Here is an 11,945-nt window from a genome sequence, read left to right on the forward strand (position 1 = left end):
TCTGGGGCTTGGGACTTTTGGGGTTTTTATGTCCTTTCTAGGTAAAAACAGCAAGAGGCCATTTGAAAGAGCGTGATTTTCATTTATCTGCCACTATTGACTGCACACAATGCATCTGATAAAGGAATAATGTCACGTTAAAAGACAAGATGATAAAATGCATTTCATAGAAAAATCTTACTCAGACCAAAACCTGCCCCGTGTTGTTGCCCGTTGCCATTTCTGGTGGTGCAGCCACACAAATGTGAGTAAGGCAAAAAGTCTGTTAGCCAAGTATGGATTTTTTTTATTTTTGCATGACTAGTGCGATCTATAGAATATCTGCGGCCTGGGGGAGATTTGAATTGGAATCTCTTTATCCCATCCACTTGTAACTCTCCCTTAAAGTGCTATGCACACTTGATTACCTAATCCTCATTTCTTTAACAGAGCGCTGGCCTCCAAGGTCCAGGACATGAGGCCAGATCAGCTGACCAATATTACCTTCATGAGGGAGCCTCTCCATTTCCTACTTTTATTATTAGTACCCATGTCTATTGGAGTGGTGCCAACAGACTGGCCAAGAATGGAGCCTTGTCATGCCAGGCACTGGACGAACAGTAGTAGATGGCCCTGAAGAACTTGCAATCTAAATAGACAAGACCGACACAGGGTGGGAGAAGGGACAGAGTACACGGGCAGAGTGAACTATGTGAGAGCAGCCACTGTCCTGCTAGTTCCACAGTGGGTTTGATTGTTGGGGGTCGGTTTCAGTTAGGAGGGGATCAGCTAAAAGGAAAGAAAGGGGAAGACAGAGGGGACATTGAAGGGAAGAGTCGAGGGGGACCAGGAAGGTGTCGAGTGAACATGAGGTAAAAAGACTGTGAAAGAGAGAGAGGGTTGGAGCAAACAGCCAATCAGCACAGGGTAGAGAGAGTTCTGTCAAAACGGTAGAAAGTTCCCTGAATGTCTGAAGGTTCCTGCTTTAGCTGCTTCTGCAGCTGCTCCTACCTTGCCCAGGCGTCTGAGGAGAAGCACTGAGATCTGCTATGTGGATCTGAGTTTTAAGAGCAAATGATTTACTGGCAGCACTTACAGGCCCCAGCCAAGGTGAGGGCCTGTCCTGGAGGGGAGCTCGCCACTCTCAGAGTGGCTCATCCTTGCAATTTTTCTCCAAGGCCTCATTTCCCACAGAGGATCCCTGAAGGAGGGTTTTTTATTCACAAGATCCTTTCAGGTAGATACTTCCATGAAGGAGAAGAGGGGAGGGGAGCGATCAATGCTACTGAAAATCACTTCTGTTGTTTGAAATCCTGGTCATCTGATCTAAGGGCCTGATCCTGCAAACGTGCACACATGCCTACCCTTATTCACATGAGCAGCTCCATTGACTTCCATGCCCCCAGCAGATACTGGAGGATGTATTTGCAATGTTTTGTGCCCAAGAACTGCTTGCCAGATCCTCAGATGGTATCAATAGTCACAGGCCCACTGACTTCAGTGGTGCTATCACAATTCACACCTTCCGAGGAGCGGCCCCTGGTGGTTTTCTAATTGGGGTTGTATATTTAGGTGTAGAAATACACACGCATGATGGCACGAGGAAGCGGTCTCTTCATTGTGGTCAATAGCCATAGGGAGACCTTGGCACCAAATCACATGAAGGAAGCACTTTGTGTACTGAACTAGTCCGCAGCACAAGTGATGTCAACCTCTGTCTGCTAATATTGACAGATGACCAAGGAAAACACTGGATTTGTGCATGAAATTGTATCATTTTTCAGCTGTGCTTTAGTGGCTTAAAAGGTTTCAATTGCATATTCGTATTAGGGGAAAGGCTTGCTCATTTTCACCTTCTTTCCTGCCCTTCCCTTCCTCTTTTAAAATAATAATAATAGAACAACTTTTTCTTTTCAGTTTCACAGCTGCTTTCCTGTAATCAGCAACCAACCTCCCTCATTGTCCTGTCACCTGCAAACTCCCATCTCCTGCATCCCCTTGCAGTGACTCGGAGCTGCCTCAGCCCTATTCCAGAGCTCACCTCACCCTTTGCCCAAAATGGTTATTTATAAACCTGCCTGAAATTTTTCATAGCAGAAGTTTCTTTGTTCCATGATGGTCTTTTCTCACAAGTGAAACGTCTCGTGAAATATCACTGTCGTTGACGCATTCTGGGTCTCCCTCCCTCCCCCAAATTTTCCATAATGCTTTTAATTTTATAGAACTTTTTAAAAATAATTCTTGAGATTTTTCCACTTACTAAAAACCTGGTAAGAAAATGTGCATTTTGATAAACAAGAAACTCTGACAACCACATCGAGAAATGCCATGAAAGGGTGGAGCTGCTTCAAACCCAGCACAACTGAAACCACTTCAAGATCTTAAACTTTTTTGCAAAATTGTTTTTCCTGTTTTTCAAGCGGTTCTAGTTATTGATCCCTCCTGGAGCTCCCGTATTGTGCTGTGTCAGGGTGTACACTTGCTCTGTCGCTTTAAAGGGTGCAGTGTAAGGCCATCCAGCTCCACCAGCTGGTGTGTGTGAGGGGTGACCCCGGCTCTGCCTGCTATCCACCCACTTTTAGACAAACTGCTCGGAGGGGGAGTGGGGAAGCAACTTGATAGCGGCCCCAGTGCTCCCCCCCACACACCGTGTTCAGGAGCTGCACTTCTGGCTGGCAACCCATGGCCCATGCAAGGTTGTGGGGAAAGAGGTTTGCTCTCTCTCTTTACCCTGTGTGGCCATCGAGGACGGGCTTTTCCAAAGCCCCTAGAGCCCAGATCCTCAGTGAGTTAGGCACACAAGTACCTTAGAGATCTGGACCTGAGGGAGGTAGGAGCACAAGTCCCATAGATTTTCAGTGGGATTTGTGCTTCTAAATCACTTAGGCATTCTTGCAAATCCCACTCAGAAAGGCTAGCCTCAGTCTAGCCTATTAGGGTATGCCTAGACTGCCTGCGTCAGCTGACTCGGACTCACAGGGCTCAGGCTGGAGCCTCGGCTCTGAGACCCCCTCGAGGGGGAGAGCCCAAACGCCCATATTGCTATTTTTAGCCCTGCAGGCCTGAGTCACCAGACCCGGGCTCTGAGACTTGGTGCCACGGGTTACTGCCCTGTTATTTGTACAACAGAGCCTTGCTAATACTCACGTTGCTAATCTGCCACCCGAGTTATTTTCACAACATCCCCGTCATCTCAACCTATTATTTTAACAAGATCTCCTAAAGAGCTGTAATGAGGCTTCCCGCGCTTAAGAAACCACTGCTCATGCAAAGCAGAGGCCATACCACCAGGTACCAGCATCAATAATTTAAACCAAACAGCACTTATCAAAGTCAAAGAAGAAAGTACGTTTCATGAGGCAGTTTCCTTGATTTATTCAGATCTTCACATGGCATTTGTTCCCTTACTCTCTGCTTTGCAGAATGTGTTCATATGCGAAGAATCATGAGAGGGGAATTGGGAAGGTTTCATTGTATTTCTTTGCACAGGAACCATTTTCCAATTGCACTAAAACCTTTCAGGGTATTTCTTGTACTGAGAGCTCATCACTTCTGAGGTAGTCCCCAGTCATTGGCCCCAGCCCCCTGCTCATACAAACAGAGCGGAGACAAGGCAGTACTTTACCAGCGTGGAGTCCCTTGCTTCAGAACGTACACTAGGACTTAGAGAGCAGCTTACCGTTTACATGGACCCTCACAAAGCTGAAAAGCTCTGACTTGTCTAGGCTGTTTTCGTACATCTCTTGCTAGTGTCGTTTTAATCTGAAAAGTGACTGCGTGTAGGGGATCCATGTTCATGTGTCTCAATGGCTTCATGGGAAGTTTGCTCAGTTTTATACATAAAGGGGCAACAAGTTTAACTGGACCGCCTTGTACGCGCCCCGGCTCTGGAAAACGAGCTGGGATCTTCCTGGCTTCAGCTTCATCACAGGTTCTTGCCAAAGACAAAGCAGCATTTTGAACAGCCTGAAGGGGAGATTCTTTAGCACTTGCTTCTCAGACTGTGCTGGCAGCAGCACCAAGATGCAGCGGTCAAATCTGTCGCCATAGAATCTAAATCTGGTGGGTGAAATCCTGGCTCCACTAAAGTCAATGGCAAATCTCCCACTGACTTCAACGGAGTCAAGATTTTTTCCCTTTCATTGCAAAATCCATTTAATTCTTTGTGTGAAATGCACCCCGGAAGCCTCACATTTGCACCTCGTGAGAGGGATGAGCATGGGGGTTCTGAGGAATCTCCACATTCTGCATGTTGTGGGGGATGCTCTCAGATCCACAGATCTGCTGACCCTGGTTCCCGGAGAGGAAAGGTGCTGCAGTTGTAGCAGCCGCTCCAGACTATAGGCTAGATTGCTAGCTAAGGGGGAGTGGGGCGGGGAACTGTTCTGTGACCCCAGGCTGTACCTGTGGATTGAAGGATGGATTTCACCCTCTTCACTCCTGTAGACTTTGCCTGCAGAAAGCCTGGCTACTCAGACTTCGTGGGTGAAGTGAATGTCTGTGCCTATATGAAATGACTGAATGCCTTAAAAAAGGTGTCATATGAGCTAGGTATTATTAATGGCAGCAGCCACTGGGCTCATAAGCAATCCTGTAGTAAAAGATCAGAGAGATCCATCTGCCGGCCCCATTTGAATGAAGGTTCTGTCAGCATTCCCATTATACAATCACTTTTTCAGACACTTAAGAACATAAGAACGGCCATACTGGGTCAGATCAATGGTCCAGACTGAACTTCCAGAAGCCAGTTTAAAATTTCCTTCCCTGGTTCTGGATAACATCTCAGATTTTTAATATTTTTTCATTTTTAATAAACTAAGTTGCTCTTTGCTCTTTATGCGCTCTTGGGTTTAACTTGGTGACGTCTGCTCAGCTTGGATAATGAAAATAGACTCAGCAGTGTCACTTTCAGTACAGTCCGCGTCTAGCCAATTTAACTGTCTGGTATTAATGCTCTACTACAATGCTGCAGCCACTGGGTTGCAATACAGGGCAGATCATGGCCTTGTCCTACTGAAAAATCCATGCAATGGGTAAAGTCAAGTCAGAAGTTTTGTGCATTCATGCACATAGAGCCCCTGAGGTTACACACTGACAGCGTATCGTGCAGGCGTCTCAAACACGTGGCCTGCGGAGTTATTTCCTGCGGGACGCCATAGCTCCCACACACACACACGCCCCTCCCCCCGAGTGTGCCACATCCCCACTCCTTCGCCTACCTCCCAGCGCTTCCCACCACCAAACAGCTGTTTGGTGGCACTTAGGACTTTCCAGGAGGGAAGGGGGAGGAGCGGGGAGCCAGGCACTCAGGGGAGGAGGTGGGGAGGAGGCGAGGCTGGGGAGGGGATTTGGGGAAGGGGTTGGAATAGGGGCAGGGAGGGGGCAGAGTTGGGGTGGGGACTTTGGGGAAGGGGTTGGAATGGGGGCAGGGAAGGGGTGGGAAGAGGTGGGGCAGGGCCTCATGGAAGGGGTGGAGTGGGGGCAGGGGGGGCTTTTGTATCTTTGTATTAAAAGGTGTCAATGATGCAGCCCTCGGGCCAATGTACTAGTCCTCATGTGGCCCTCGTGGTGGTTTGAAATTGAGATGCCTGGTATGGTGCAAATGTTATGGGAAATGCTTGGTTTTACCACTCGGGTGGGATTAGTGATGGTGGTAAAGCTAAGCACGCGTTTGTATTATCAGGGTCTGTGTGATATTACCCACTCGTAGCTGGTATTCAGCCAGGAGAGAGATCCTTGCGCTTAGGTGATGGACGCCTGTGGGTTTGGATATTTTTCGTAAGATGAAGGGCAAGGTTTCTAGCCCTTCCTCGGCAGGTGATTGATCTAGCAGCTATGGCTGTTTCCTGCCACACATGAGCATGGTTCGCCCACCAGCGTGGGCAGGGAGCACACACCTCAATATGTACAAGTGTCCTGGCAGCCTGGGAACAGCTGCCTGGAAGGGTCAGGGCTTGTAGGGAGAGCCAAGCCATCGCTATGGAAGGCTGACTTCACTGCCGCCCTTATCGACCCCTCTGGGCCGTAGCTCTGCTCATCTACCCCCAACAGGGACAGCCGGGATCAAGCAGGGCCCACAGGAGTGAATGCTACAGGGACCAATTCTCCAGCCGCAGGAAGTGGGAGTCACTCATATCGTGGGGAAGGGAATCAGGCCCAGGCTGCAGGGATATTTGTCAGGGAATAAGTGGGTAAGTGAGCAAGGCTGCCTTGGCCCTACTAAACCTACATGATAGAAAAATCTGCATAAATGTCTGTCTTAATCCATAGCCCTGCTGTGGCCGTGACCCTCATGGGCTGCTATTGTGGCCTTCCACCTTCAGGGGACCGGTCAAGGGCCCCCCCTCTACAATATGTAGCATAGGTACAAGATCTCCTTCATGGCCCCTCCCCTCAGCATGCCGTACCCTGTTGGGGGGGGGGGGTGTTGAGGGATCAGATGAAATGTGTCACCTCTCACGTGAGCAGGGAGGTACAGCAGCAGGCGGTTAGCACACCCAGGGGTGCTGAACACTGTAAAGGTGGGTGGGGAGTGGCTTGGAATGAACCAGCTCTGGAATGAATGTCACACCCTAGAGTGTCTGCTCCTCCCTCCACCCCAGCCAGGGACTTCACAGACAAAAGGCCTCTGGGAATTGCAGGGTGCTTTCCACACGCTCTTTGAGACTAGGGCTTTAAGTTAAGGCCTTGCTTGAAATATTAAAATCCATCAAGGTTAAAGGGCCAGTGTCTAAACGTGCCCCCCCAATTTAGGTTTTGTAGAATATTATTCCAAAGCTTTAGACCCATGAAATATTTCTTTTAAACTGAAGAAAAACAAAACACAAAAACCAGCCCCTGTAAACAGGAACAGTCCCCCCAGCCCCACATGCAACCCAAGACTTCAGAGCATTGTGCCTGTGAGAGAAAACCTAGAACAGAAATGAGCTGGTCTGTTTTCATTACCCACCATGAAGTGCAACTGCTAAACACATAGCAGCACCGTAACTAGGATTAACATTCTTGTTTCAGGTTTAACTATGGTATATGTTTTACACAGTTCCTGGGGGAGGAGGGGACCACCCCCACCCCACAACTTGTTGCATAGAATATTCAAATGGAGAATTCCTCTAATTTTCAAAACTATCAAAAGCCAGCCAGGTGCATTTAGGAATAATTGCCTGTGCAAATATGAAAGACGGGTAGATGGCATAAATGCAACAGAACGAACAAAGCTGGCATTGGACAAGTAGCCCAGGACCCAAGGAGCAGGATTGTTGCCTGTGTGTGTTGTGTTAGGAAGATGTGAATGCCCTCAAAGATTCCTCAGCTGTGGATGAAAAGAATAAGAACATCAGACACCCTGCTTTGTTGATCATTTTCTTTCCAGAAAACGTTTTAACACTAACTGGCAGCGTGATTAATGACTAATGAATCCACATTATTTAAAAAAACCACACGCTTTATGAACCTTGTTAATTTAAAAACATTGTTTTTTAAACAGATTAGCCCTATTTCTCATCTTTGTGACAGTGCCTTTTTCAGTCACTCTTTTGATCTGCACTGAAAACAACAAGGCTTGGATTTTCATCAAAGCAGCGTTAAAGGTTGGGTCTCTAGGTGCCAGGGATTCCTCATCTCTCATTAACATTCCCAAGGGAAGAATCTCCAGTCTCTCCTCACACACCCTTCTGCAGGCAAATAATTCATCTGAGCTGGCAACTAGCATAGTGCACGTGATGTTCCAATTTAACAGCCTTATCATCCCCTCCCCCGTGACATGTGAATATTTATCTTATTGTTTGGGTGATGATCTCCCTCCACAGCAGGAAGTACCTGAAGATGAGTTTTGGCTCACACTCTGCTCTTGGTTTCAATCTGGAGGCCAGGTCAAATAGGGATGATTTAGGGTTTCCTCAAATCTTTTCTTCCTGTGATCACTACTTACTCCCTTGCATAGCTTTCACCCCCGCCCCACCTTTCCAGCATCTAAAGAACTGCTTCTGAGACTAACTGCCTGAACTAGGGGCCATGGGCTGGGGGGGGAGTCAAGTAACTCAGTTGCAGGTCATGGCTAAGCTTCAGGGAGCGAGTGCCCCCAGCTGCCTCCCAAAGTTGGCTGTCTCCTATGGCAGGTAGTTGTCACAGCATTAGCTCATTGGACAAAAGGTTTCTAGATGGATTTTCTATTAAAATAGGCCAGAAAAGGATCCAGAAGTAGTTAAAGTGTAAGAGTTAAAGTGCCCCCCTCTCCTCCACCTCTAGCCTGACCCCGCATTGTGCAAACAATGTGCATTGTGCAAACAACCTGCCTAGAAGGTCTCTGTAGCCTCTACCCAAGGCTTGTCCATGTGCTCCCCACTTTGGGCTGGCTCGGCTGCCTTGTCAGTCGCTACACTCCTCCTGCTCCCTCAGGGCAGGGTACTTGGTAGCCATTTTCCATTTCATGTGCTTTGGTTTCAGGCAGGCCGCGAGGGAGGTTTTCCTGCTGATGCTCCTGGCCACCTCCTGGCTCTTGGCCTTTCTGGGGGGTGAGGAGCGTCTGACTAAGGGCTGGGTAGGGAAGATGGTCTTGCCCTTGGGAGCGCCCAGCAGCTGCCACATTTCTCCAGAGGTTGAGCTGCTCAGGTATTGCCAAGGCCTCTTCCCACTGCTGTCCCGCACATGGACCTTGGAGTTCAGCTTCTGGATCAGCAGCTTCATGATCCTCTGGTGTCCGTGGATGGCCGCGAGGTGCAATGGGGTGTAGCCACAGCTGGATTTCACATTCACATCCAGGGGGGTGCCCGCTTTCTCGGCCCCGCTGACCAAGTCCTGGAGCACTTGGCTGGCTCCATGTTTGGCGATCCAGTGAAGGGCGGTGTAGCCCGAGATAAAGTCCCTCTGCAAAGCAAGCTGGGGATCTTCCAGGAAGAGTGCCTGGACCTGCACCCAGGAGCCAGCAGCCACCATGACAATCCAGTTGTGTTCCCTGGGGTCTAGGGGCACGGAGGAGGGCCCGGGGTCCAGAGGCCTCTGGGGAACTGGCAGCGCCTCCTCTGTGGGCCCACAAATCTGTCTTTGCACAGAGCCCAAGTACTGGAAAGTGAGGGGAGTGTCCACACCTGGGGAAGCCAGTATTGCCCCCTTGGCCATCTTCCTGGACCTCCGCCGGCGGCGGCCTCTCCTCCCCTGGTCCTGCTCCCTCAGCTCATCCTCGGAGGAGGACACCCTGCTGCTCCCGCGGGCGCTCTTGCTCCTGAAGGAGTGGTGGGTGCAGGGCGCGGTGCCATTCACCTCCACCACCTGCCGGTTGGCTCTGCGCTGGCTGCGGTCGCTGGGTGCCCCATTGCTGAGCTGCTGGCAGCGTGAGTCTAGCGCCCCTGGGTCCCTGGGCGCTTCGCCTGCTCCCCCGGCGGGGCTGGCACCCCTGTCCCCCGCCTCCTGCGGGGAGTCGCTCCCCTCGCTGCCGGTGCCACCGCCCTCTTCGCTCCCGGGGCTCGCCTGCTCCACGAAATCCTCCAGGTCCTGCAGGGCCAGCTGGCAGCGGATGCTCCTGAAGACGGGCGGGGGGTATCTCCAGCCAGCCGCGGGGAGCGGCCGGGCCGGGCCGGGGCAGGTGCCGTCGGGCGAGCGAGGAGCGGAGCAGCTGTCCCGGGCCGCCTGCCCCGCATCCCGGCTTCTCTCCACCCACTCCTGGATCCGCTGCTGCTGCTGGAGCCCGGCGGGAGCGCAGGGCAGCCCAGGGAGGGCGCGCAGGGCAGCCCGGGGAGGGCGCAGCTCCGGGCACGGGGCGCAGCGCTCCGGGGGGGGACCCTGGCCGCCGGCGGCCCGAGCCGGGGCAGGAGGCGGCTCCGCTCCCTGCCTCCCCGAGTTAGCCTGGCGGAGGCCGGGAGCCCCCCGGCCCGCTCCGCCCGGGCAGACACGGGGATGATCCCGGGGGAGGCGGCCGGGGGGTGCCGGGCGCTGCTGCTCCCGGAGCCCGGCGTGCGCCCCGCCGCCCTGGCCTCCCGGGGAGCCCGCTCCGCTCCCCGGCCGGGCGGCTGGAGGAGCCGCCTCCTTCCCTGGGGAGGCACCGGCGAGGCCCTGCCCCTGGCCCCGCCCGGGCCCTGGGGGCGGCTCCGCGGCAGGTGGCCCCAGCTCCTCGCCCAGCAGGTCCCGGTACCTTTTCCTCAGCACCACGTACTTGGGGCCGCCGCCCGCCTCCTGCCGCACCGTGGCCACCGAGTTCACCAGGCTCTTGAACTGCTCCCGGCGCCGCTGCACCTGCCCGGCCGGCCCGGGGTCCCGCAGGAAGCGCCTGAAGTGCCCCAGCAAGGCGGCGTTGGTCACTCGCCCCCCAGCCTGGCAGAGGAAATCCAGCAGCTCCTCCTGGCTCAGCTCCCGGGCCATGGCTCTGCCCCCGGCTCCCGCTGCGTGTCACAGACACCTGGGCAGCAGCGGGGGCTACCCCCTCTCCTGGGCAGCGCGACGCTCCCCGGCTCCCTGAGACCAGTCCCTGATAAAGTTCCTCCCGGAGTCAGTTTCACCTGCGCCCTCCGCTCCTCCCCCGCAGCCAGCTCCTCCCCTCTCCCAGGCATGAGCCCTCTCCTGCTTTCACGCCAAGTGCGTGTATAGGCGTGAGCCCAGCGAGGGAACGAGGCAGAGAAACTCCGCTCTCACCTGTAGGCAAGTTGTTGTTTTTACTTTCACCTTTCCCTGCTCCCTCGCGTTTCCTTTCATCACAGCCACCCTCCGGAGGTCACCGAAAGAAGGTGGGGGGAATGTTGTGGTTGAATTGTGTGTTTTGCCTGAGGTTCAGTCAAAGGGGTGTCACACGTAAGTTTCATATGGAGGGGGAGGTGGTGGGATAATATAAATCTGGGGGGAACAGATTTTGTGAAACTCCCCCCGCCATTTTCTGTGGCATTTCTGCAGGTTAAAGGGTTGCGGTCAATTCCATTTTGAAATATAATCTAGTTTCTTAAAGTAGTATGGCCTGAGTTTAAAACAAAACCCCAAACCACTTTGTTTTTAAAAAGGTGTGTGATTTGATGTGTAAACAGAAAACAACACAGAGTAAAATGATATGAACAAAATGAAATTACATTTAACATGTGCTCTGAGGGGGTTTCTGCTCCTCTGATGAAGTTCAAGGGCCTGAGTTAGAGATTTTTAAAGTCAAATGGCCTTCAGATCAAGCACTAGGTATGCATAAGGGTTTTTCCATGAGAAACTGATGAAGGCCCTCAGGCAAACATTTAGGAGTAACTTTGCACAGCTGAGTAGCTCATGAGTGACAGGTTTCAGAGGGGGTAGCTGTGTTAGTCTGTATCAGCAAAAACAACAAGGAGTCCTTGTGGCACATCAGAGACTAACAAATTTATTTGGGCATAAGCTTTCGTGGGCTAGAACCCACTTCTTCAGATGCATGGAGTGCAAAATATAGTAGGCAGGTATAAATACACAGCCCATGAAAAGATGGGAGTTGCCTTAACAAGTGGGGAGGGGGGGTCAGTGCTAATGAGACCAATTCAATTAGGGTGGATGTGGCCCATTTCCAACAGTTGACAAGAAGGTGTGAGTATCACCAGAGGGAAAATTATTTTTTGTAGTGACCCAGCCACTCCCAGGCTTTATTCAGGTTTGATTTGATGGTGTCACATTTGCAAATTAATTCCAGTTCTGCAGTTTCTCATTGGAGTCTGTTTTGTAATTTTGTTGTTGTTGAAGAATTGCCACTTTTAAGTCTGTTATTGAGTGTCCAGGGAGACTGAAGTGCTCTCCTACTGATTTTTGAATGTTACAATTCTTGATGTCTGATTTGTGTCCATGGGCCACATCCACTCTAATTGAATTGGCCTAATTAGCACTGACCCCCCCCCCCCACTTGATAAGGTAACTACCATCTTTTCATGGGTTCTGTATTTATACCTGCCTACTGTATTTTCCACTTCATGCATCTGATGAAGTGGGTTCTAGCCCATGAAAGCTTATGCCCAAATAAATTTGTTAGTCTCTAAGGTGCC

General features: G+C 51.5%; 1 protein-coding gene across 1 annotated transcript; it reads right to left on the reverse strand.

Moving 5' to 3' along the window:
* Positions 1-6,418: 6,418 nt before the first annotated feature.
* On the reverse strand, positions 6,419-10,442 carry SOWAHB (sosondowah ankyrin repeat domain family member B). Its single transcript, XM_039539432.1, has 2 exons — positions 8,267-10,442; positions 6,419-7,288 (listed from the first exon to the last, which is right to left on the reverse strand). Exon 1 carries the CDS (start codon positions 10,327-10,329, stop codon positions 8,344-8,346), a length of 1,986 nt encoding a protein of 661 aa, XP_039395366.1. The 5' UTR covers positions 10,330-10,442; the 3' UTR covers positions 6,419-7,288; positions 8,267-8,343.
* Positions 10,443-11,945: the final 1,503 nt, after the last annotated feature.

The sequence above is a fragment of the Mauremys reevesii genome, linkage group 5 (assembly GCF_016161935.1).
Source record: "Mauremys reevesii isolate NIE-2019 linkage group 5, ASM1616193v1, whole genome shotgun sequence".
NCBI classification, from domain to species: domain Eukaryota; kingdom Metazoa; phylum Chordata; order Testudines; family Geoemydidae; genus Mauremys; species Mauremys reevesii.

What these genes read in the sequence shown, in the direction of transcription:
- SOWAHB (XM_039539432.1), bottom strand. Translation starts at nt 10,329, where the DNA reads ATGGCCCGGGAGCTGAGCCAGGAGGAGCTGCTGGATTTCCTCTGCCAG.